At 48.9% G+C, this 24,360-nt stretch overlaps 4 protein-coding genes across 4 annotated transcripts; 2 read left to right on the forward strand and 2 right to left on the reverse strand.

Moving 5' to 3' along the window:
- The first annotated feature begins 235 nt into the window (after positions 1-235).
- On the forward strand, positions 236-5,775 carry KVR01_004213 (uncharacterized protein). Its single transcript, XM_044782836.1, has 3 exons — positions 236-1,025; positions 1,112-5,131; positions 5,195-5,775. Exons 1-3 carry the CDS (start codon positions 930-932, stop codon positions 5,396-5,398), a joined length of 4,320 nt encoding a protein of 1,439 aa, XP_044646377.1. The 5' UTR covers positions 236-929; the 3' UTR covers positions 5,399-5,775.
- Positions 5,776-6,175: 400 nt separating this feature from the next.
- KVR01_004503 (uncharacterized protein) lies at positions 6,176-9,223 on the forward strand. The gene is made up of 6 exons (XM_044794024.1): positions 6,176-6,505; positions 6,689-6,772; positions 6,860-7,154; positions 7,227-7,685; positions 7,746-7,860; positions 7,917-9,223. Exons 1-6 carry the CDS (start codon positions 6,472-6,474, stop codon positions 8,751-8,753), a joined length of 1,824 nt encoding a protein of 607 aa, XP_044646667.1. The 5' UTR covers positions 6,176-6,471; the 3' UTR covers positions 8,754-9,223.
- Positions 9,224-12,833: 3,610 nt separating this feature from the next.
- On the reverse strand, positions 12,834-13,827 carry KVR01_004597 (uncharacterized protein). The gene is made up of 2 exons (XM_044793199.1): positions 13,182-13,827; positions 12,834-13,082 (listed from the first exon to the last, which is right to left on the reverse strand). The coding sequence occupies exons 1-2, from the start codon at positions 13,722-13,724 to the stop codon at positions 12,924-12,926; spliced, it is 702 nt and encodes a 233-aa protein (XP_044646761.1). The 5' UTR covers positions 13,725-13,827; the 3' UTR covers positions 12,834-12,923.
- A 353-nt stretch (positions 13,828-14,180) lies between these two features.
- Positions 14,181-20,484, reverse strand: KVR01_004048 (uncharacterized protein). Its single transcript, XM_044788855.1, has 4 exons — positions 19,667-20,484; positions 19,294-19,481; positions 15,669-19,169; positions 14,181-15,609 (listed from the first exon to the last, which is right to left on the reverse strand). The coding sequence occupies exons 1-4, from the start codon at positions 19,738-19,740 to the stop codon at positions 15,563-15,565; spliced, it is 3,810 nt and encodes a 1,269-aa protein (XP_044646212.1). The 5' UTR covers positions 19,741-20,484; the 3' UTR covers positions 14,181-15,562.
- Positions 20,485-24,360: the final 3,876 nt, after the last annotated feature.

Below are 24,360 nucleotides of genomic sequence, written 5' to 3' on the forward strand. Positions count from 1 at the left end.
CTGGTACTTGGTGTAAGTCTCCGAACAGCCTGGGCTGGGCGGGCTGCCTGGACAGAGTGCCCAGTAGTGGTTAGCTCCCCCGAGCCGGGCTGCGATTGGTTGCATCCGTGGCTAGCGCATGGACCGTGCAGGATAGTGGGTCCCCTGTTGCTGCCTCAGGCCGCAAGAAATCTGCACCCGCCTGAGAACCTTGCCAGCAGCCAGCGCCCGCGACGTGCCTTGTGGTCAAACCCATTCTCAATCACCAAGCACTCCCACCCACTCCATCCAAAGGCGAAGCGCGACGCATCGCAAAACCGCCCGCAACCATCGACAACCATCGAAAACCACCAAGCAAACTTGTTTGCACGCGATTTTGCCGCGGCTTTCGTGCAGCCTCGCGCCAAATCACCCCCGATCTGGCCAGCTTCTGCCATTTTTTCATTTCGCCTGCCAGCCTTTTTCCCTTCTGCCCTTGCTGCTGCGCATCCCATCCCACCCCACCGCAACCGCATCCGCATCCGCGCCCACCAAGCATTTCCGTCACTCACTGCTCGGTCGCATCGCATCGCAACCAAAACCGGCCCCAAAATACCGCCCACCGGCAGCCCCGAGACCCGATTACGCTATACGGCCACCTTTGTCAACGCGACGCGGCCCTTTTGTGCATCCCAGCCTCGACTGCACCGCGCGCCCTCCTGGCCCCTCCAGCTCGAGACCGCACAACCACCACACACGCCCGTCGGCCCCCCGTCTCGACGCGCCCCGGCCTATTCCTGATCCTATCAGCTACACTTGGTGGTCTTTCCTTCACCTCGCCGTGCTTCTGTTGAAATTCTTTGTCAGACCTAGCGCGTTGCTTGCCAGATATGCACTCAACATAATACTTGGTCCTCGTGGCAAGACATTCTTCTCAATACTTTGAGACCGACCCTCTCTGACCCGGAACCATGGCTTCCGTGCAGCCTGCGGCGGCCCCGGGGCATTTCCCGGGTTCCAGCCTCCCGGCTAACTTGACGCAGCAGCAGGTCAAGGATATGTACGACGTATGTTTCCCCAATGACATAGACCCCTTTGGCTCATTGTTGGTGGACCTTTCATTGCTATATCTTCTGGCTGACACAATGCACAGCGGTTTAAGCAACTCAAGGCGAACAACACTCCTGCCAATGACCCAGAGCTCATACAGACCCAGTCATTTCTGATGGCACTGCAGCAACAGCAGCAGATGAGGAAGCAGCAGGCACAAATGCTACAGAAAAAGCAGCAGGCGCAGCAACAAGCCGCGGCTACTAATGGAGGTGTGGTTGGCGGCATGGCCGGACAGAACAATGGGCAGCCTGGTGTGCAGACGTCCCAGGCGCCCGGGTCGAACCTGGGTGCTTCCGCTCTCCCATCCGCCTCCGGCGACGCCCAAGCTGCGGTTGCCGCATCCCCCGTTGGCCAACCCCCTGGGCAATTCACCCCGGCTCATCTGACCCTCTTGAGAAATCAAATCCAGGCATTCAAGATGCTGTCCAAGAATGCCGGCGTGTCCCTGAAGCTGCAACAGTCAATCTTCCAGTCTCGGCAGCGGAGGCCCGCGGCTGTCGCTCTGCAGTCCTCTGCCACGCCTGTGTCTCAGGGCCCCAGGTCAGAAACTCCAAGCAAAGCTGGGCCAAACGGCGTCGAAGCTCCTCAGCAGCCCGACGAGGCTGCCGATGCAGCTCCAAAAGAGCCCAAATTTAAGAGTCTAAAGCTCCCCGAGAAGATGCTCAACAAGACAGTTGGCCTCTTCGAACACGCACGGCACGATAACCGGCTGTTCATCCCTGGTCTGTTCCCTCATGGCATCGATTTTGATCAATTAAGGGCAGACCGTGAGAAGATTGTATTCAACAGGATGAGCACTCGATATAACGAGCTGAAGAACCAGCCGGGCAACCTGGCCCATTGGGATACGTCCAAAGACACACTTGCTGTTGATGATACGCTGAGACGCAAGGCAATCATCGAGATGAAGTCGATTGCACTTTACTCAAAACAGAGGGCGCTGCGCGACAGGATCGGTCGGCAAATGATGTGCTATGACAATTTGGCCATGACGACGAACCGCAGTATGTACCGACGCCTCAAGAAGCAGAACGTGCGGGAGGCACGCATCACCGAGAAGCTCGAGAAGCAGCAGCGGGACGCCAGGGAGAACCGCGAGAAGAAGAAGCACATTGACTACCTGCACGCTGTTTTCAACCACCGGAACGAGATCCAAGTAACGGCCCAGGGCCAGCAAAACAGAATGCACAAGATGGGCAAACTCATGTACAACCACCACTTCAACATCGAGAAGGAAGAGCAGAAGCGTATCGAGCGAAATGCCAAGCAGCGTCTGCAAGCGCTCAAGGCCAACGATGAAGAGGCGTACCTCAAGCTCCTCGACCAGGCCAAGGACACACGTATCACACATCTCCTGCGCCAGACTGATGGCTTCTTGCATCAGCTCGCCTCTTCGGTTAAGGCCCAGCAGCGAGCTGCAGCAGAGCGCTACGGTGGCGACATCGTCCAGGAGGAGGAGAGCGAGGAGGAAGATGAGGAAGACGAGGACACTGGTGGCCGCAAGATCGACTACTATGCTGTTGCCCATCGCATCAAGGAGGAGGTGACGGAGCAGGCAGACATCCTGGTCGGCGGCAAGCTGAAGGAGTACCAGATCAAGGGTCTCCAGTGGATGATCTCGCTCTACAACAACAACCTCAACGGTATCCTCGCCGATGAAATGGGTCTCGGCAAGACCATCCAGACAATCAGTCTCATCACCTACCTCATTGAGAGGAAGCAGCAGATGGGTCCTTACCTTGTCATTGTCCCTCTGAGCACGTTGACGAACTGGAACCTTGAATTTGACAAGTGGGCCCCGTCCGTCTCCAAAGTCGTGTACAAGGGCCCGCCGAACACCCGTAAGGTGCAGCAGGACAAGATTCGGCAGGGTAGATTCCAGGTCCTGCTCACCACGTACGAGTACATCATCAAGGACCGCAATATCCTCAGCAAGATCAAGTGGTTCCACATGATTATCGACGAAGGTCACCGCATGAAGAACTCCAACTCGAAATTGAGCGCCACCATCCAACAGTACTACTCGACCCGGTTCCGTCTGATTCTGACAGGTACCCCCTTGCAGAACAACCTGTCTGAACTGTGGGCGATGCTCAACTTCACGCTGCCCAATATTTTCAAGTCTGCCAAGACCTTTGACGAGTGGTTCAATACCCCCTTTGCGAATACGGGAGGACAGGACAAGATGGAGCTGACGGAAGAAGAGCAAATCCTCGTCATTCGTCGCCTGCACAAGGTTCTGCGTCCGTTCTTGCTTCGTCGTCTGAAGAAGGATGTCGAGAAGGACCTGCCCGACAAGACCGAAAAGGTCATCAAGTGCAGATTCTCGGCATTGCAGTCCCGCCTCTACAAACAAATGGTCACTCACAACAAGATTGCCGTTAGCGACGGCAAGGGCGGCAAGGGCTCTGCGAAGGGTCTCAGCAACATGATCATGCAGCTCCGAAAGCTTTGCAACCATCCGTTCGTCTTTGACGAGGTCGAGAACCAGATGAACCCTGCCAGCGTCAGCAACGATCTTTTGTGGAGATCCGCTGGAAAATTCGAACTCCTGGATCGTGTGCTGCCCAAGTATCAGGCAACAGGGCACCGTGTACTGATGTTCTTCCAAATGACGGCAATCATGGACATCATGGAGGATTTCCTCCGTCTGCGTGGCATCACCTACCTTCGCCTGGACGGTACGACCAAGTCAGACGAGCGATCCGAGCTGCTCCACGAGTTCAACCGGCCCGACTCCCCCTACTTCATGTTCTTGCTTTCCACGCGTGCAGGTGGTCTCGGTCTCAACCTCCAGACGGCAGACACGGTCATCATCTACGATTCTGATTGGAACCCTCATCAGGATTTGCAGGCCCAGGATCGTGCTCATCGTATCGGGCAGAAGAACGAGGTCCGCATTCTTCGTCTCATCAGCTCTAGTTCAGTAGAGGAGAAGATTCTTGAGCGGGCGAGGTTCAAGCTCGACATGGACGGCAAGGTTATTCAGGCCGGTCGTTTCGACAACAAGTCCTCCGAGACAGATCGTGACGCGATGCTCCGGACACTGCTTGAATCCGCAGACTTGGCTGAGAGCGGTGAGCAAGAGGAGATGGACGATGAGGAGTTGAATATGATACTTGCTCGCAGTGACGATGAGCTCGTGAGGTTCCAACAGCTCGATGAAGTCAGGTCGAAGGATGCCCTCTATGGCACTGCCCCGGGCTGTAAGGGAGTACCTCGTCTTATGACGGAAGCTGAGCTCCCAGACATCTATCTCAACGAAGACAACCCGGACGCCCCTGAGGAGACGGAGATCTCGCTCGGCCGTGGTGCTCGTGAGAGGACCAAGGTTCGATACGATGATGGCTTGACTGAAGAGCAGTGGCTTCTAGCTGTTGATGACGACGAGGACAGCCCTGAGGCAGCCGCGGCCAGAAAACAGGCTCGCAAGGAACGGCGCGAGGCTAACCGCCTCAAGCGGCTGTCAACCGTCAACGGCTCCGAGGGATCTCCGGCAGCTAGTCGTGCTAGTTCCGAGGAGCCAGAGCCAGAAGTGGAGACGCCAGTCAAGAAGCGAGGCCGCAAGCCCGGCGGCAAGAATGAGAAACGGAAAGCTGAAGACGGCGAGGACGACCCCCCACCAGCCAAGAAGCGACGCGGTCCTCAAGGGCGGCCAAAGTCCTTGGGTGCTGCCAACGGGGCAGATGTCAAGGTCAACCCTCAGCAACGGCAGGTACTGCAGCGGAGCTTGCGCCATCTCTACGACAGCCTGATGAAACTCGAGGTCGACGACCCGGACCCGGAGCCCGATGAGGACGATAAGGACGACGAGGACGACGGGCCACCAAAGCGTCTGATCATCGGTCCTTTCATCAAGCTCCCTCCCAAGAGGGACTGGGCAGACTACTACGTCATCATTCAGAACCCAATCGCCATGACGCAGATCGAGAAGAAGATCAAGAAGGAAGAGTACAAGAGCCTGGGCGATTTCCGCAAGGATGTCGAGCTCATGTGCAGCAACTGCAGGCTGTTCAATGACGACGGCAGCCTGATCCACACGGACGCCACGACGATTGAAGTAAGTGTTGTCCTGGTGTGGAATGTGTGGCTTAAGAAGGCAGCGTGACTGACACGACGGCAGACGTACTTCCTGGAAGAGTACCAGAAGCAGCTGCAAGAGCACCCCGAGCTCAATGAGCTGGAGGACACCTCGTCGCAGAAGGACACCTCAGCTGCACCGACCACGAACAGCACGCCGCAGCCGAGGATCAAGCTGACCAACAACTCAGCAAGCAACACGAACGGAGCCAGCAGCGCTGCACGGAGTGAAGAGGGCGATGAGTAATGGCATTGACCCAGGCGGCGGGCATGCGACATGACAGTCAAAGATGCGTTCAAGTCTGGGGATTTGGAGTTTTGCCAGGGGTGATGGGCGGGTTCTCTTCTATGGGGCACTGACTGCATTTTGATTCATGAGGCGTACGGACGAGTATGAAAGGGAAATACCAAGAAGGAGGGAAGCCAACTGTAAATAGATCATCTGCGCCAAGGCGGCCCGACCTGCTTGTTTTACTGCGGGCAGCAGTGGTGGTGGTGGTGGTGGGTGAGACCGAGGTATATCCTATCCATTCACCTATTCAGCCACCTGCCTGCTTCTTTTCGCCACGGGGCCCGCTTCCAGCGTAGATTATTGCATTGTAATTCTACTCTATATGAAATAGACGTGCGGGCACACTTGGTCACGGTGATCGGCATAGATGTTTGATTTGTTGGGTGAGGTCGACACAGGAGACGAGTAAATCAACCCCTGAGTGAGCCCATCGCTCGCAGCCCACAGGCGGGTCGGTGGGCGGGTGGGCTCTCGTCCTGGCTTGTGCACGCGCTTCTTCTCAGCCTCATTGGTGAAACTAATGGAGGGGCCACCGGTTTATGCAAACAAGCTGGGGGGGCCCACTTTGGGGGGGGGAGGAAGGACGGGTGCCCAGCAGCAAGTACTGCAACAGCCAGATAGATAGTGGTAAGTGACTGGGCAACTGGGCGTCAGATAACCGCGCAGCTGCTATTAGTGTAGTCTGCGGCGCTGGCCTTGTACAGTGTACCTAAACCACCCCGGACCTGGCCACCGTTTCCCATACCCAAAAGGTGACGGCCCCCTTTCCCTCTACCTCGACTGCTACTTGCTAGACAGACGACTGCACTACCTACCTGCCTGCCTGCCTCTCCCTCCTGGACCTCTTCATCGTACATACTGTTTGCTGCTGCTCAGCCTTCCCACCCCCTTCTCCCCGAGAGACCTCGCCTTTGTCTTATCTTTCATAGTTCCTTAGCTACATTCCTACCCAGCAAGCAGCTTTCCCACCCCGCGACGCCGAGTACCTGTCGAATCCACATCCCACCAACCTCCCCCCACCAGCACCAATGTCTGGCCGATTCGTGCGCGCGTCGAAGTATCGTGAGTTGTCTTACCACCCCCTCCCTCCCCTCTCCCCCCTGGTCGCGTGCCCGCGCGCGCAAAACAGGGCGGGACAGAGCTCCATCCGCGCGCGTCGCGGCGCCGGGCTGCAGCCCGCCGTTGTGGGGGAACTGCGTGATGGACTCGTGGCTGACGTTTTGTTGCGCCTCTGCTCGTAAATAGGACACGTCTTCGGCAAGCCCACCCGGAAGGAATTCTGCTACGACAACCTTCACATCAGTAGGAATGCTTGGGATACGAACCTGGGTTAGCAGACTCCTTTTCTCTTGTACCCGTCGCCCGAACAAGACCCTCGACCGGCCCCCTTCTGCAGTTGCTAACGCCCCACAACAGTGAAGGTCAACCCGGATTACCTCTCGGTCAATTGGGAGTCTGGTGGCGGCGGCGCATTTGCGGTCATCCCCCTGAGCGAGAGGGGAAAGATCCCCGACGTAATCCCTCTATTTCGCGGACACACAGCGGTGGTGTTGGACACAGACTGGCACCCCTTCAACGACCGCATCATCGCCTCCGGCTCCGACGATGGCAAGATCTTTATATGGGAGGTCCCCAAGGACTTCACCCTCTTCACCGACGCTGAGGAGCCCGCGGACGTGACGCCAGTGAGCAAGCTGGCCGGGCACTCCAGGTACGTCGCGAGATGGCCACAGCTGTGGGACGCGGGCGGTGGCGCGTGGGATTTCCTCTAACGCCTGTACAGGAAGGTCGGCCAGGTCCTCTTCAACCCCGCCGCCGAGAACATCCTCGCCTCTGCCTCGGGCGACTTCAGCATCAAGCTGTGGGACATCAGCACCGGCCAGTCCCCGCTGGCGCTGAAGCACAACGACATCGTCCAGTCGCTGTCATGGAACGCCTCCGGAAACCTGATGGTCACGACCTCCAGGGACAAGAAGCTGCGCGTGTGGGATGTGCGCCAGGAGAAGCCGGCGCATGTCGGGCCCGGCCACGAGGGCGCCAAGAACAGCCGTGCCGTGTGGATGGGCGAGCACAACCGTATCGCGACAACGGGTTTCTCCCGCATGAGCGACCGACAGCTGGCGCTCTGGGAGCCGGGCAGCGACAAGCCCATCGGCGGCTTCAACAACCTGGACTCCATCTCTGGTGTCTGCATGCCCTTCTGGGATGACAGCACCAACTGTCTGTACCTTGCCGGCAAGGGGTGAGTTCGGCAGCTTCCCGCGAGGACTCGGGTGCATCTTGCTAATAGTTGGTCGCACAGCGACGGTAACATTCGATACTTCGAGTACGAGAACGACAAGTTCGAGTTCCTCTCCGAGTACAAGTCAGGCGACCCACAACGAGGCATTGGCTTCATGCCCAAGCGCGGTATCAACGTATGTAAAGCCAAACACGGCACTGCTAGGATCTGCATTGCTAACCGCTCACGTAGCTTCACGAGAATGAGGTCATGCGCGCTTACAAGACTGTCAACGACCTGTACATCGAGCCCATCTCCTTCACCGTGCCCCGTCGCGCCGAGACCTTCCAGAGCGATATTTTCCCGCCATGTACGGGATCCAAGCCGGCCATGTCCGCCTCCGAGTGGCTCGGCGGCAAGACCGCGCTCCCGCCAAAGATCGACCTCGAGAGCAAGTACGAGGGCAATGCGCCCGTAGAGGTCGCCGCCGACTACAAGCCGCCCGCAGCCGCGCCGGCACCAACACCTGCGCCCGCCGCCAAGCCTGCGCCAAAGCCCGAGCCCGAGCCGACCCCCGTGCGCGCGGCGCCACCATCTGTCGCCCAGCAGAAGGGCTCCATGGCCGCGGCGGCGTCCAAGTTCCAGGACGACGAGGACGACAAGGACGACGACGCCGAGACGTCGAGCTTCGAGGAGGTCCAGAAGCCAGTATCGAGAGCCGCCCTGCCCGTGCGGTCGGAGCCCAAGCCCCAGCCGGCGCCCTCGCCCTCGCCCATCAAGGCCAGCACGCCGGCGGTGGCGGCCCGCAGCCCGCAGCCGTCGCCGGCGCTCCCGCAGCCCGGCGGCGGGTCCGGGTCCGGGTCCGGGTCCGTCAGCGTGGTGGAGTCGCTGGAGCAGATCAAGCAGCTCATCGAGGCGCAGACGCGGGTCATCACGGCGCAGGGGGAGAAGATCACGGCGCAGGGGGAGGCCATGGCGCACCTGACGGGCGAGGTGGAGACGCTCAAGAAGAGGGTCGTCTCCGGGTCCCACGACCAGAGCGAGAGGATCAGGCAGCTCGAGCTGGAGCTGGAGGAGGCGCGGTCGTGAGCCCCGGGGGTGGAATGGCTGAACGAGTGAGTGGTGCCTTTGAGGATGAGATGGGGAAGAAAAGGTTGTCGTGTGTCTGTGTGTCTGTCTGTCAGCGTGTAATCGGATTTGTGGGGTGGTGATGCTGGGGGGTGGTGGTTACTGCTACTGCTGCTGCTGCTGCTGCTGCTGAGTTGGGAACAACTTGGTGGTGGGGACGAGGTGAGAAGAGAAGAATAAATCAAAACATGTTCATGCCCCTTTTTTTGTGTTGGTTTATCGATTGATGCGTGATGGGTGATTAATGGAATTGGCACGCCGCAGGAGGGTCTACGATCGGTTTTGGTTATGCGGAGAGGTATGTATATATAACCGGGACTCTCGTGCGGGTGCTCGAGGAGCTCCCAGTTGACGTGCCGACTTCTTCCTGCTCGGTGGTTGGGCCACGCACGGGTGGGCTTGACTATTGGATTAATTTCCTGTCGGGTAGGCCGTGATAACACGGGAGGTAGATGTTATCCTCGCTGCTGTTATGGCCGACTTTACGAACGGTTGTCTGACCAAGGTCATCTCGCAGGCGGCTGGATCAGATGTAGCTACCTAGGTATCTTCGTGAGAGTTTTCCTATGGGAGACTACCCAGGTCTCCGTCAATGAGGGGCTTCTGCCATAGGAAGTTGTACCCCATGAGGCTGTCTGGTAGGTGGCTCTACCATAGAGATTATCCTAGAGGAGGTTGTCTAGTAGGAGGTTGTCTAGTAGGAGGATGGCTGATGGGAGGCTGTCCCCTATGAACAAGTCTAGAAAGGTTTCTGTCGATAGGCTCAGTTCGAACGTTCGAAGAGTGTTAAGTGAGTGTATTGGTAGTGTGTTCTGTCTAAGTCCGAGGGCACCGTGGGCTGTGGCTGGAAGGTGCGATAGACTGACGGCAGGGTATTAAGTAGGAGGCCTTCTCTAGCCACTTTAGGGGGGGGGCTTCTCTCCCCCACGACACATACGACTTATCAATCCACACTCCTTTGCCGGCGGGCAACGCACGTATTCTTCCTTTCAGAATCCTCGGCTCTTGGTATTCAGATAGAGAACTTAGCCAAGACAAGAAACCCAATACACCCCCTTATTTGCTACGGATACGGAATCGACCGCGAGCCAACCATCGTATTGATAGCCTCCTCTCTCGGACTCTCCGATTCTCGGTTTTCGGATCGCTATCGAGCGACGGCGGCACCATCGTATCGATATCAACCGCGGGACTCGACCACGTATTCTTCCTTTCAGCACCCTCGCGGGAGCGAGTGTGCCAGCTAAGTTCTAGCTACGCCTAGTGGCACCTTCTATTACGACAGTTTTGTCCAATAGCGACTTAGGGCGCGCGTTGGTTTACTATGTGAGAAATGATTCAGTAAAAGTCCACATTATCAATAGTGGGTACCAGCTGACTTGGATGGCTTCGACGGCTCTTTCAGCTTGCGGCTCCTCCTCTACACCACCGAAAGCCAGTACCAGCACCTCGTCTGGCGACATTGACCCTTGGACTCCAACGTCCGAGTCCCAGTCGCTGGCGCTGTCAGGATCAACGGGGAGGACGCTGTCTACGAGAACGGGAAAATCAAAGTCATGACATGATGTTCCGCATTCCTGAAATCTGCTGCGAGAATAGGACAGTGCTTCACCACAACACGTCAAGCCAATGGCATCAGTATACCAAGGATTCGGCAGGCCACAAAAACCACAACAGTCACACTATAAAAAGCAGTACCAATGGGTAGTTTCGTTCTTCTTAAGTATAATGCCACGGGATCCGTAGCAAATAAGGGGGTGTATTGGGTTTCTTGGCTAAGTTCTCTATCTGAATACCGAGAGCCGAGGATTCCTTGAATATACGGACATTGTTTCCGTACCGCAATCGACAGGAAGGAAAGTGGATATGGAAATTTCGCGACATCGCACTCTGCGACGAACACTTTCGATCTTTAATATATGGACATTTCGTTCCGTACCGCAATCGACAGGAAGGAAAGTGGAAATGGATTTTGGACGGACGTTTCAGCCGACGAGGGCGTCGACGCATTTTCCCGGGGGGGGGCAGATTGTCAGGAAGGAACGGTGACGGGACGGTGTAGGGGCCACCTTAGAGTACTCTTAAGGAATTCTCGGCCTCTGGCCTACCGGATAGGAACCTAGAAAGAACAAGAACCCAATACACCCACTATTCGCATACGAATTCCCCTGACACAAATGGTCATGCTTCCAAGGCTGTTCAAACTTGTCTCCATGGGTGGTGGGAGGAGGTCTGTGAGGTTTCCGTATGCGGAATGGCTTGTATTGCTTGTGTTGGTTGTGGTCTAGGGTTTGATGGTCACCGCTGCGGTCCATCGTGCTGGGTTGAACGATCCGGGGGAAAAGAGCTGCTTTCGCGTACTTCGCCCTGTCCATTTCGCGCATATTGTTTCTCGTGGCCGCGTACTGTAAAGCAGGTCCCACCATTGTCCTGCTCCTTCTCTCGTGGCTGCTCAAAGTTGGATCGTCTTCCCACATCTTCACGTACCGGGAGCTCCAAGTACCGGTGGGATCCGATTCTCTGGGTTGCTGACATTACGTCGTGGGTTTGTTCACCGTCGCGTCGCAGCCGGCAAAGGAGTGTGGATTGATAACTCGTATGTGTCGTGGGGGAGAGAAGCCCCCCTAAAAGTGGCTAGAGAAGGCCTCCTACTGCCACCCTGCCGTGAGTCTATCACACCTTCCAGCCCACATGTCAAGGGTTCATAGCAAATAAGGGGTGTATTGGGTTTCTTATTCTGTCTAAGTTCTCTATCTGAATCCCGAGAGCCGAGGATTCTGAAGGAAGAAATACGTGTGTCAGCCCGTCGGCAAAGGAGTGCCTGTCCTGGCAGTTCGATGTGTATCTCCGAGGGCGATCTCGTGGCTCCTGGACAATGTGCTCACAGGCAATTCTGTCCCAGTCTCATCACCAAAATATGTGTTTCCAAAAAACGGTAACCAAAAGAACAAAGGGGGATAGTGGTGTGTATTGGTTAAGTTCACTCTAGGCAACCATTGCTATTGGCCCGTGGCGTCTGTCTTGCTCAGTGAGGTGGTCCCGACGTGCTTGCTCATGGACTGCTGTAATGCTGCAGCTGTCGCTTGCGGACCTCTTTCAGGCAAGGAGCTGTTGGCCGCACCCGCTGTAGGACCGCATGTTGAAGTCTTACTGACATCTAGATCCTACACCCTGCCTCCCTACCTCTTACCTCCTACCTCCTAACCTCCTACCTCCTAACCTCCTACATCTTATATACTAGATCTTAAGAAGCTATTATCCCTTTTAGAATGACTCGTATAGAGATAATTAACTAAAGTAGTAATAATTTCTTATAATAGAACCTAGTATAGTAATCTGTAAAATGATGAGCTTATATTGTGGAATGACTGATAGCAATGAGTTTGACTTGCACTGTCATAAGTGGTGAAGCTGGTTGTATGATTACTGCAAAGTGCTTGAATGGTAGTAGTGTGCACTAATTGTGCACTATGTGTTTACCGCACTCTACTAATTGCGAGGCGCTAATGGCATAAATATTCTCCAGTGAAGTCTCAATCGAGCATCACCTATTATATGAGATTCTAGTTTGTCTCGAGTATATGTGGAGACTCATGGATCTTTTGGGATCAAGTTTAATTTACCGCATGCTGCCTGCAATTTGTTGATCTTAAGTGATACTTAAGCATTTATGTTGTTTTAAATCATAAAATATAATTCTTCGTACTATGTAATCTCGCACTGCATGCGGGTGTGCGCTGTTTGTTGCTCGATATTTTGAGTATCATCCCGTAAGATGAATAGGTGTGACATTTATAATCTGTGCTCCACAATGTTGTTCTTAACTTGTAGGTAAAGTTGGCCACATTCTTGAAATCTCTATTTAATGCTTTACTATTTGTCTTGGCGAGAGGACTATAGCTTGGGGTATAATGTAGCTATGTGGATCATCGAGTGAGGAACGGAGTCATCGCTGATTGAGTGCATGTCGAATAGACGCCTCAGACCAAACGCATATGTTCTCAACTGCAGTAGTCAATGACTTGAACTCACAGCCAAGTCCCAGAATAAAAAGTGAGAGACCACAGAGGCGTTAAGAGACAATCATTGCCTTTTGTAAGATCAATCGCTCACGAGAGCAGACCGCTCATATCACTGCAGTAGCCCCTCAGCCCTGAAGGCGCGATCGAGGATATCCCGGATGACAGTATTCTTCCTCTCGGTGTAGTCCTGCATAGTCTCACCAGCCTCGCGGCTCGCGGCCGCCGCCTCATACTTGACAGCGGCGTACCTGTCGCGATCCTCGGGGTGCTTTGGTCATTGTTAGCATAGATGGTCAGCCGAAGGCTCTGAGTAGGACTAAAAAAAAACAAGACGAATAAAACCCAACCTCCATCGCCCCTCACTCACCTCACGAAGCCAATCCCGAAAGATGCGATGCCTCTCAGACTCAGGACACCCGGGCCCAAAGACATGCACGTTGGCGACGGGGTCAGCACAGATAAAGAGCCGGTGCTGGTGCCAGCCGGGCTCGCGCAGGAGGAACTGCAGCCCGGCGCCGCGGTCCCCGCCCGCGGGGCCCATGCCCGTGCCGGTACCGTCATCCTCCTTCTGGCCCTCCCACCCCTCGCCCACCAGCGCGGACACGTACGCGGCCTCGTCCGCCGGGTCCGCGACGGTGACGTCCACGTCGATGCACGGCTTCGCCGGCAGCCCGGGGACCGAGGTCGAGCCCACGTGGTTGATGGCCAGGGCCGTGCCGCCCAGCGCGCCGCGGATCCGGGCCTCGAGCCGGGCAAAGGCCGACGGCCACCGCGGGTCCGGCTCGTGGATCTCGGGCTGCTGCGCTGGGTCTGGGCGTCTGGAGATGCGCTGGACTGCTGCTGGGTCGAAGTCTATGGGCTTTGTTATCTCGGCGGCTCTGTCTTTGGGGTTGGTGGTGGTGGTGGCCATTTTTGGGGTGAGGCCGTCTGTTTTTTTCTTCTTCGGTCTATATCTATGTGTACGGGTAGGCAGGTAGGGAGGTCCCGTGAATGAAAGTGTGGACGGGAATTGCTCATGAGGGCGTTGGAGGAAATGTCCGGGCCCGAATCTGATCGGCGAGGAGTCATCGACGCCGGCCAGCCAATCACTAATACCGTTGTAACCTCACGCCTGCACTCTTCGACGTTACTTTCGCCCGGCGGCTCACCTGCATTTCTTGTTGTCCTCTCATGATTGAGGGGACTACTACTATGAAGATGAGGCATATGTATCCATATTCATAACACCATTCTCTTCCGGGCGCCGTATTACCCATGGTGTAAGTGTTGGTCCGACTTACACGGAAGCCAAGTAGACCGAACAACAGGTCGCATTCTTCTATCTATAGTTCCTAGTTTAGTGTCCATGCGATCAATTGATGTACTATTTGTTGATGGATTGATTCAGCTAGTTGAAGTTCCGCCATTGATGACGACTGCTTCCAAGCTGCATCTACATCCCCCCATGATTACAACCTCACTATAAATCCTCAGAACAAAACTCAGTCCAAGGAAGGTCACGCACTCCAACCATTACAAGAGAACCAGGCGGGCAGTGAGTGAGTGTGCCACAAGTCTCGCCCCTCCCCCACCTCTCACCACCACAAAAGGTACAGTCACGTAGTTAACTTTCTCTCAATTACTCGCTACCTCCGCCACACACCTCAAGGACAAAGGGGGGTGCGGTGCGGTGCCGCGCCGTTATCCCATCACCATAGCCCACAACTCCCGAGCCCTCGGCCGTAACCCCCGCGGCGGCGCTGCTGCTAATAATCCGATCCCACAATTTCCACCCAAGGGGGGGCCGAGGGGGAATATTAATGCAAAAATATATATACAAGATTGTTTTGGTTTTGGTTGTGTTTGTTTGGAGGGAGAGAATGTTGGATCCCCTGGGTGGAAAAAGGAAAAAAGATGATGTGAAAAACCCCCCCATCCAGATAAATGAGCCAGTGCCGCCTCCCGCCCGTTCCCTCGCCGAAACCCCCCCTCCTTCCGGAGCGAATGCCTCGTGTGGATGGTGATGCTAGATTATGTTCCCCTCGTCTTCCTCCTCCTCCTCCTCGCCACACCTTCCACTCCTCTCCAGGGCCCCCGAGAGACCCTCCAAATCAAGTACACCTCAGCATCGCTTGGCGGGTTTCAAAACACAGTAAAGAAAAATTTTATGGACAAATCGGTAAGACCGTCGCAAGGGGGGGGGGACAGTCCGCCCCCGCGAGGTAGGCTGGGTATGATGGGTGTTGTGGTATCAAATCCGTTATAAAGCAAAAAGGAGAATTCGCGGGGCTCAGCCGTGATGTGACGATTCAATCCAGTTCTTTTTCTTTCCAGGCGAATGACCATTGAAGGTTCAGGAGACAAATGAGAAGCGCAACAAAACAAAAAAACATCAGGGAAAAAAAAAGTAAAACAACAACCACGACAGAATGACTACTATATTTGGGGTATGGTATGGGATCAAAGAATTTCAACACCGTGTTATGGGCCGACCTCCCTATGGGTTTTTGGGGGAATAGAAAATCACCGCATCGCTCGCTTCCAAAAAGGCGACTTCCTCAAGAAGGCTGGCTTTCTAAATCAAAACTGGCGCCCAACCGAGGCCAGAGTCAACGAAGCGGATTAAAAAGGTGATATTGGGTCGTCAGAATGTTTCGATCACAAGAGTCAGTCGTTCGCTTGGCTAGACATAGGGAATTCCTCGGCTGAGGCGATGTATGGGTCTGCAGGAACAGGATGACAGGGTATCTTTTTTGAGGCTCATGTCGCCTATGACGCTGAAGAAGAGATGTGCTTGCGGTGGTTTGCTTGGAGCGCTAAGGCATGTGGGTTAGCAGACGGCCCCACTCGTCTCACGCAAATCTGGATGACTTACTGTGCAGCCCGTTGAGCTGCCCGGCGCGGTCCTGGAATGCAATCTGCAGGCTAGACCCGTCGATGAAATCCAGGCACACGCTGTTGGGAAGCTCCTGGAACTCGATCTCGGGCGTGTAGGGCGGCTTGAACTCGCTCAGGTGGAACCGCTTAAGTTGCTTCTCCCGAATCGAGGTGACGCCCTGCACGGCGCTGAGGAGCAGGTAGCCGATCGTGTCCAGCGCAAGGGTCCGCCGCTTCCAGAGGAGGTTGTCAGGGAACTGCACGTTAACATCACCCAGGGAGGCGGCGAGAGGGGCGGCGGTGGGGAGCGAAGGTGCTGTCATGGCCCTGGGCGATATAGCTTTTTCAACATCAGCGACGCTTTCCTCAGCCAGGGTGGGTGAAATCGTTGGAGTCGACTGTTTGCGCGGGCTCAATGAGCTGGACAGACGTCGCATGAAGCGGCTTGCTCGGTTCCCCTCCTTGGACTTCTTATCATCACCGGATTCGCTCAACTCACCCGTCGAGGTTGGTGATAGAGGCTGCAACGGCGACGCCGCCGCGTCGGGACCAAAGGACGTGCGCTTCGAGCTGATGCTCAGCCGGCCCATGAGGGAGGTGTGATGCTGGTGCATCGACATGGGCCGGGGTGTGCTTGCGTCCTTGCCAACCATCGATTCCCGGAGGAAGTCCCTGGCCATGGTCAAGGACGTGCGCTGCCCCGGCCGATGACCGTCCCGAGGCTCATCACCGGCATGCTGGGACCCAGCTTTGGACAATCGCCGTTCTTGGAGCGACTTACGTGGCTGGGGTTCCCCCGCGTGAACCAGAGGCGTTGGTACTGGCGGAGCGTTGTCCGGGATGGGTTCCGGCTCGTAGGTCGAGGGGGCTATCGAGCCCCTGCGGTGGTCGACTATCAGCGGTGATTGCCTGAGCTCCACTGGGCTCTCGGGGTCAAAGTTGGTGTCCTGTGACCTCGGGAGGGTCGGGGGGTCTCGGACGATCCTGGCAGTCACCGATATCGACTCTGGCCGTCCCCTTGGTGCGTTGCCGCCCTCGAACACCGACAACCGACTGGCCACCGACCCAGAGCGTTCCCGCGACGGCTTGATGATAGCCTCCGGGGACGTCTCCAGCGAGTTGCCTGGCGACCTCCCCCTCACGGAGTTGGCTCGCTCAAGCGCCGCGGGGGACTGAGCCCCATCCCTGATGCTGTTCTTTCGGACTGAGAAGAACGCCGACGACGGCCGATCCTTGGCAGACACTACGGGTAAGCCAGGAGAAGGGGGCTTTGTCGCCAGCTGCTCAAAGGCCTTGATGCGCGACGCAAGTCCACCCGAGAGCTTGCCAGGCGGCCGGGGTCCCAGGTGGGATGCGGACTGCTGGTTCATCCTCGAGTGGAATGCGGCTCCCTGCGAGACGGATCTCGCAGACGGGGGTGCGGCACCAGGGGTCGGCTGTTGTGGGCTCTGGATCGGGCTCGATACGGTCCGCATGATGCGTGGTGTCGGTGGCTCGCTGGGCTGACCTTGCGAAGTGGCGGTGACGGGAGAGGCAACCGGGGAAGCGACTATGACTGGCTTGTCCTCCTGGACTGTCGCGGACTGTGGCTCGGCGGCGGGGGGTTGTTCATCGTCCTGTACGGGCTGCTTCTCGGGGAGGTCCAGGTCTGTGTTGATGGGTTCCGGTCTCTTGGACCGCTTCTCGCTGGAAGCGCTCTCGGCGTCCATGGTGTCTGCTGCATTGGCTAGGTCCTGGTTGTCTCCATCAGGCGAATCGGTCGAGGAAGTCACAATGGCTGGGATGGGGGAAGGGGCGAGATTCTTGCTGGAATCTTGGGTAGAGTACTTTGAAATTGGGAGATTCCATTTGGGCGGTGATGCGGCTGATCCGTCTTGTGTCCTCTCGGCAGCAGGGTCCACAGGGGCAGGGCCCACCTCATCAATCCTTCCAGGTACAGATGTAACCTCGTGTGGGGCCGGACCCATGTGCTCCACGGCGGCCTGGCCGTTCATGGTTTTGGCGAATTTGGAAGTTGGGATAAAACTATGCCCAGAAGGCTGGTCTTTCTGAACAAGTGTTGACTTCTCTTCCACCTCCCTTTGGGCCTCCTCTGTGTCAGGCTGCTGCCCTGTCTGAGTCAGTGGCGCTTGGGACACCTCTTGTCCCTCGACCCCCGGGCCGCTCTCGATTCCAGAGTCGTCCGCCCCGGCAGCAGGGGTTTGGTCTGGCCGTGCGTCATCCTGCTTCAGCATGCTGGCTTCTGGCGCGTCCCCTGCATCACTTCCATTCTCTTGCTCGTTTTTGTCTCCTTGCCCCTGGATGGTTTCTTCCGTAGAGTCCGACACGGACGACGCCTTGGTGGAGTCGCCGACTTCCGAGGATGCGCATATTGGCGAAGGTGGCCGAGAATCTGTCTGCGTGCGCACTGAGGCATGGTCGGTCGGAATGGTAGAGGCGTTGTCGGTCTCGGACTCGACCTTGGTGAGGGAGAGGTGATCCGCGGCCTGCTCATTTTCTGCAGGAGCCTGGGTCTCGTCTCCGGCCCTGGGCTCTTCAACTGCGGTCTCAGGCTCCTCAGGATCTGCTGTCACCTGGACCGAAGGCACTGGGGGTGGTTGCGCCTCTGCCATCTTCTTTTTCTTTTCTCGTAACTGCATAGCCTTCATAAGACGCAATTTCTCGGGGGTCATCGTATTCTTGGTAGGCGCTGATATCGACGGCAGTGACTTGACCGACACACCAGAGCTGGTGGACGGCCGTCCGGCGCTGGAGCGCGGCCGCAAGGCCTGGAGAAGCGGATTGTCCTCGGGGATGGGTACCGTCGGGGCGAGGAAGGCGTTATCCCCAGGCTCCTCGCTGATGACGGATGAGGAGTCGTCCTGCGTCTTGGTCCTCTTGCCTCCCTTAAAAGACAATTTGAGGCTCGCGGGCATGGACGCCACGGGGCGTACGGAGGCTGAGCTACCCTTTCCAGCCGGATCGATCGATGGCCGGGGCCCAAGCTTCACCCTTGGCTTATTGTAATAAGACGGAGAGCTGTAGTAATCCTGCCGTGAGGACTGTGATGACATGCGCCGGCCAGTGTCCGTCTCGAAGGACTTGGCCGGGGAGGCCGGCCTCGGCGCGCCAATAAACGAGGGAGGCTCTGTGCTGCCAGCGAACTGTGATGCCTCTGGCGAGGATGCGAGCTGCGGGTCGAGGGTGACGGGTGGGCCAGTGATGGGCGAGCGCGGCCGTGATTCGGTCGGGTCGATATCCGACAGGTGGTCGTCCTCCTCCTCTACCGTGGACTGTCTCTTGGCTGTTCTTTGCTCTCCTTCCTCTTCTTCAGCAATTTCCATCAACCTCCTCCGGCGCAGCGAGCTTGTGGAAGACGACGTGGACTCGGATGCCGTGTGCAGGGAGCATGCCGCAGACAGCTTGGTGTCCTTGAGTTCCTTGGCCTCGGCGATGTCGAAGGTGGTGTCATACGGGGCGAAGCGCTCGCACACCGCATTAAAGTGGACGGCGAGTCGTGCTGCAGACGAGTAAGTGAGAGGGCGAGAGTCAGCAGGACCTCCCTAAAGAGTAAATCGCAGCAGAGGCACGGAGGGCCATAGCTAGGGCAGCAAAACAGGAGGGGGGCAGCACCTGAGACATACCTTGGATCAATCGGGAGCAGCCCTCGGGCAGGTATTTGATGATCACATTCCTGCGACGGTATCGTAGGAGACCAAACAACGGCGACGTCTCGTCATACTTGGCGATGTTGTTGCGCATGTCCACGGTACCACCGTTGCCTTTGGCCAAGACGTCGACCTCATCGCGGCTGGTGTACTTGAGCAGGAACCTGTTCGGGCGGGCACAATTGGCGGGGTCAGCGTTGGGCCTGCACAAAACATGGTATGGCATAATAATTTCCTCGCGACCCATGTGCACAAGATCGCATTACATTGCACATGCGCGGGGCGGGCGTGGGTGCGGAAGCGCCCCGTGTGCGAGGAGAAATTGCGCATCACATCACACATCACGTACCATCCTCCGGGCTCTGCGACGGCGGCATCGTAGGCTTCCTTGACGGCGGCAGCGTCCAGGCCGTTGAGCGACATGGCTGCGAGCCAGCGTGACGATCAGTGCAGGGCGGCTGTCGCGCACTATTTGGCAACGGGCTATGCGAGCGCGGCGAGAGTCGTCGGGGTTGGTGGGCGGGCGAGAGCCGCTGGCGTCGGCGTTGAGCACGGAAAGTGGTGGTGGGGAGCAGCCGGGCTCTCGAGGCCGGGAGTAATTTCAGGGGCGTCAAAGGCGACAGGTGAGGTACACAGCCGGGGCCGTTGGGCAGAGGCGGCAGGCGTGACGGTCGCGACCATGGGTTCTCTGCTCTAGTCTCTCGCGCTCAGCCCAAGAGCATTCGCATTGGAGACGGGGTGGACGGGTGGACGGCTGGCTGGCTGGCTGGGCTGGGCGTGGACTCTCGCTTGTGTCTTGGGGTTCAAGACTGCGATTGGCGGGCAGCGGGCGGGTTGACGGTGGGCTGGGCGTCGACACAAAAAAAAGTTTGGTTGTCGGGGGGGAAAAAAGATGTCGACGGGAGTGAGGGAAAGAGGTCGATCGATAAGGAAATGAAAGAATGAGAGGCGTATGCAGCAAGCAATGCAGCAATGCGGCAATGCAAGCAGGCAGGATGGATGGCAGGGAAGGCAGTAGCGGCGGCAGGGAAGGAGGAGCCAGGTACGGAAGCCCAGTACGGACAGGCAGGCGGGCGCAGGGCCGGGATGGCGACACAAGACAAGGGCTGCAGCAACTCCGTAAGGCACGGCGAAATCTTATTCTGGGCTGGTAGCTCGCTTAAAATACGCTAAAGCTCGCTTAAAAACCTTAATCTAATTAGGCTAAGTAGTAGGAGTCTAGTATTTTTCTAGTATAAATAAAAATATATATTATATTAATCTAATATCTTATATATAATATACTATTAAAATACTTTTAGTAGATTATTAAATTATTAAATATAAATATATAAGTAAAGGGTATATAGCTAATATTATAATAGTATTTATATTCCATTTTAAATGCATTTTAACTACAATTATAACTTACTTTTATTATATTTTAATTATATTTTAATTATATTTTAAAAATATTTAAAATACCCTTAAAATACTTTTAAAATACTATTTACTCTATATTTACTTATTATATTAATTATATATTAGCTAACTAATACTATTAAAATTAAAAATAGTAATATTTAAACTTTAACCCCCTTTATTATATAAAATCCTAAGTTTATAAATATATACTTTTATTTAGCTTTTTCTCCTTTTAAATATAGTTTAAAAGTAGATTAATAATAACTATAAATATATTTAATATTATCTTTAATATAAATATTTATTTTTATTTTAATTATTTAAGGGTAAAATAAGAATAAATTAATTAATATATTATAGCTTTATATTATTTAATATAAGGCCTTTATTAAAAGCCTTATAACTTTAATATCCTTATTCTAATAGTTAATAAAAGTAGAGTTAAAAAGGTTTATCTAATTAAAAAAATACTCTTTTATTATATTAAAAAATATAAAAATATTATAAAAAGTGCTTATTAAAGGAGGTTTAAGGGTATTTTAATTAATATATAATAAATTAAATTTAAAAAACTATTTAACTTTATACTTAATATCTTAAAGTAGTTTATAAAATATATAATAGCAGTAATAATAAAAGTAGCCCTCCTTTTATTAAAAAAAAAATCTTATTTATAAGTAAATTTTAGTAAAGTTTATAAGGGTTAAATAAAAGCTAATTAAAGATATTATAATAGTATTTATAAAAAAGTATATTAAAGCTTATTAAATAGCTATAATAGAGGCTATTCCTATTTTAAAGAAGAACTTTATCTTTACTTTTAATACTTTAACCTCTTTTAAAAACCTTATAAAACCTTATTAAAAAGAATAATATTAAAGTACTTATTATCTTTAATAAATATATTAATTTATAATAAATTAATAATAAATTAAAAGCTAATTAAAATATAATTAATAACATTTCTAACCTTCCTAATAATAAAATTATACTTTAAAAATAATTAAAAAAATAATAAAATAATTAAAAAGAAATAATTAGGGAAAAATATTTACCCTCTAATATAAGTATTACCTCTTAAAAATGAAGGCCTACCTTATTAAAATAAAGAAATATTTAAAATATAATAAGGAGAATTAGTATATAATAATATACTTTAAGTAATACTCTTATAATATTATTAATATTACTATAACTTAAAAAGATTTAAAAATTAATTACCTTAAAAACATTAATTAAATATAAGATTTACCTTAATAATATATATTAATTTTTTAAAAATAATTAAAAGTATAATAATTAACATTTATTACTAAATAAAAACTATAATAAAACCCTTTCTATTTATAAGTTTTATTATATATTTAATAATATTTAAGTTATTATTAATACCTTTTAAATAGTTATAAAAGCTAAATTAATAAAAATAATATTTAAAAAATTATTATAATTTATATTTTAATTTAATTATTAATAAATAGGTTATAAAAACTTTATAAATATTAATAATAATCTTTTAAGAAGGATAATAAGCTTAAAATTAAGAAAAATAAAAAATTAAAAATAATAAAAGGTATTTATAAAGGAGTAAAGGTATTTTAAAGGTACTTTAAGGGTACTTTAAAAGTATTTTAAGGGTAAAATTATAGCTTATATAAATAAAATAAGTATAATTTTAAAAGTTTAAATAAATTATATAATAAATATAATAAATATTTTAAGTTTTTACTTTATTTTAATTTATTATTATAAAATATAAAAATATAAGGGTATTATAAAATTATTATAAGAATATTAAAAGTATTTTTAAAATATTATTTAATAAATAATATTATTTATTAAATAATTATTTTAAAAATATTTATATAAATTTATTTATTAATTAATTTATTTATATTAAAATTTATTTATAAATTATTAATATTTTTAAAAATAAAATTAATATTTTAAATATTATAAAAATAATTTATTAAAATATATTTAATTAAAATTTAATATATATAAATTTTAATAAAATAAATATTATAAAAATATTATAAATAATAATATAATAAAATAAATTAATTATTAAATTATATATATATAATAAAATTTAATTTTAATTTATTTTTATTATTTTATTTATTATTTTATTTAATATTTATTTTATATATATTTAAAATTTTATTTTTATAATAAATAAATAAATAAAATATTATATTAAAAATATTATATAAAATATATATTAATAATATAATAAATATAATAAAATATATTTATATTTTTATATAAATAAATAAATAAATATATAAATAATATTTTAATTTATATATTATTAATAATTATTATAAAAATTAATTAATATAATTAAATATTTTTATTTATTAAATAATTTATATATAAATTTTAAAAATTAAAATATTATATATTTATATAAATTAAATTAATTAAATTAAATAATATTATTATTATAATTTAAAAAATTATTTAAATTATTTAAATAAAATTTAATTATTAAATAAAATTATTTTATTATATAAATTTTATAATATATTTATAAAATTATTTTATATAATATATTTTAAAAATTAAATATTTATAATAATTTATTTTAATTAAATAATATTTTTATTATTAATAATTTAAATTATTTTATTAATATTTTAATTTAATTTTATTTTATTTATTTATTATTTAATTAATATTTATTTTATATATTTTTAAATTTTATATATAAATTATTTATTAAATTAATAAAAATTTTAATATTATAATAAAATTATTTATAATTATTATAAATATATTATTAATATTTTATAAAATTATTTAAATTTTAAAAATATTTTTAATTATATAAAATAATTAAATAAAATATAATAATTTAAAATAAAATTTAAAATATTTTATTAATTTAATAAATAATTTAAATATAAAATATTTTTATTTTAATAATATTTTAATAAAATAATAAAATAATAAAATAATAATTTAATAATAATATTATTAATATTTTTATTTTAATTTTATTTTAATTAAATTATAAAAATAATTAATAAAATATTTTAATATTTTTATATAAATATAATTAATTATAATTAATAATAATTTAATAATAATTTAATTATTAATATAAATTATTATATATATATATATATATATATATATATATATAAATTAATAAATTAATTAAATTATATAAAAATTAAATTTTAAAAATTAATAATAAATTTTTATTATAATTTATTAATTAAAATTATATAATTTAAATTATTTATTAATTATTTTTATTTTTATATTAATTATAAATAATAATTTTAATATTATTTTATTTAATAAATAATTTAAATTTTAAAAATTTTATTTATAAATATAATTATTTTTTATTAAATAAATATTTATTATTAATTAATAATTTTAATTAAAATTTAATTTAAAAATAATAAATTAATAATTTAAAATTATAAACTATTTATATTTTTAATTTTACTATTAAATTAAAATAAATAATTAAAATTTTAAAAATAAAATATAATATATTTTTAAAAATTAATTTAATTAAATTTATTATATAAATTTTTATAATAACTTTATAATTTATATTTATAATATTTTATTATTAAAAATATTTTTATATTAATATATTAAATTATATTTAATTTA

This window comes from Diaporthe batatas (genome assembly GCF_019321695.1).
Source record: "Diaporthe batatas strain CRI 302-4 chromosome Unknown Contig00004, whole genome shotgun sequence".
NCBI lineage: Eukaryota > Fungi > Ascomycota > Sordariomycetes > Diaporthales > Diaporthaceae > Diaporthe > Diaporthe batatas.

Bases quoted from the DNA above. Each gene is read 5' to 3' on its own strand.
- KVR01_004213 (XM_044782836.1), top strand. From the start codon at position 930: ATGGCTTCCGTGCAGCCTGCGGCGGCCCCGGGGCATTTCCCGGGTTCC. The intron at 1,026-1,111 runs GTATGTTTCCCC...CACAATGCACAG, and splicing joins AGGTCAAGGATATGTACGAC to CGGTTTAAGCAACTCAAGGC. The intron at 5,132-5,194 runs GTAAGTGTTGTC...ACACGACGGCAG, and splicing joins CGGACGCCACGACGATTGAA to ACGTACTTCCTGGAAGAGTA.
- KVR01_004597 (XM_044793199.1), bottom strand. From the start codon at position 13,724: ATGGCCACCACCACCACCAACCCCAAAGACAGAGCCGCCGAGATAACA. The intron at 13,083-13,181 runs GTGAGTGAGGGG...CAATGACCAAAG, and splicing joins TTCGGGATTGGCTTCGTGAG to CACCCCGAGGATCGCGACAG.
- KVR01_004048 (XM_044788855.1), bottom strand. From the start codon at position 19,740: ATGTCGCTCAACGGCCTGGACGCTGCCGCCGTCAAGGAAGCCTACGAT. The intron at 19,482-19,666 runs GTACGTGATGTG...CCGCCCGAACAG, and splicing joins GTCGCAGAGCCCGGAGGATG to GTTCCTGCTCAAGTACACCA. The intron at 15,610-15,668 runs GTAAGTCATCCA...CACATGCCTTAG, and splicing joins GCAGCTCAACGGGCTGCACA to CGCTCCAAGCAAACCACCGC.
- KVR01_004503 (XM_044794024.1), top strand. From the start codon at position 6,472: ATGTCTGGCCGATTCGTGCGCGCGTCGAAGTATC. The intron at 7,686-7,745 runs GTGAGTTCGGCA...TTGGTCGCACAG, and splicing joins CTGTACCTTGCCGGCAAGGG to CGACGGTAACATTCGATACT. The intron at 7,861-7,916 runs GTATGTAAAGCC...CCGCTCACGTAG, and splicing joins TGCCCAAGCGCGGTATCAAC to CTTCACGAGAATGAGGTCAT.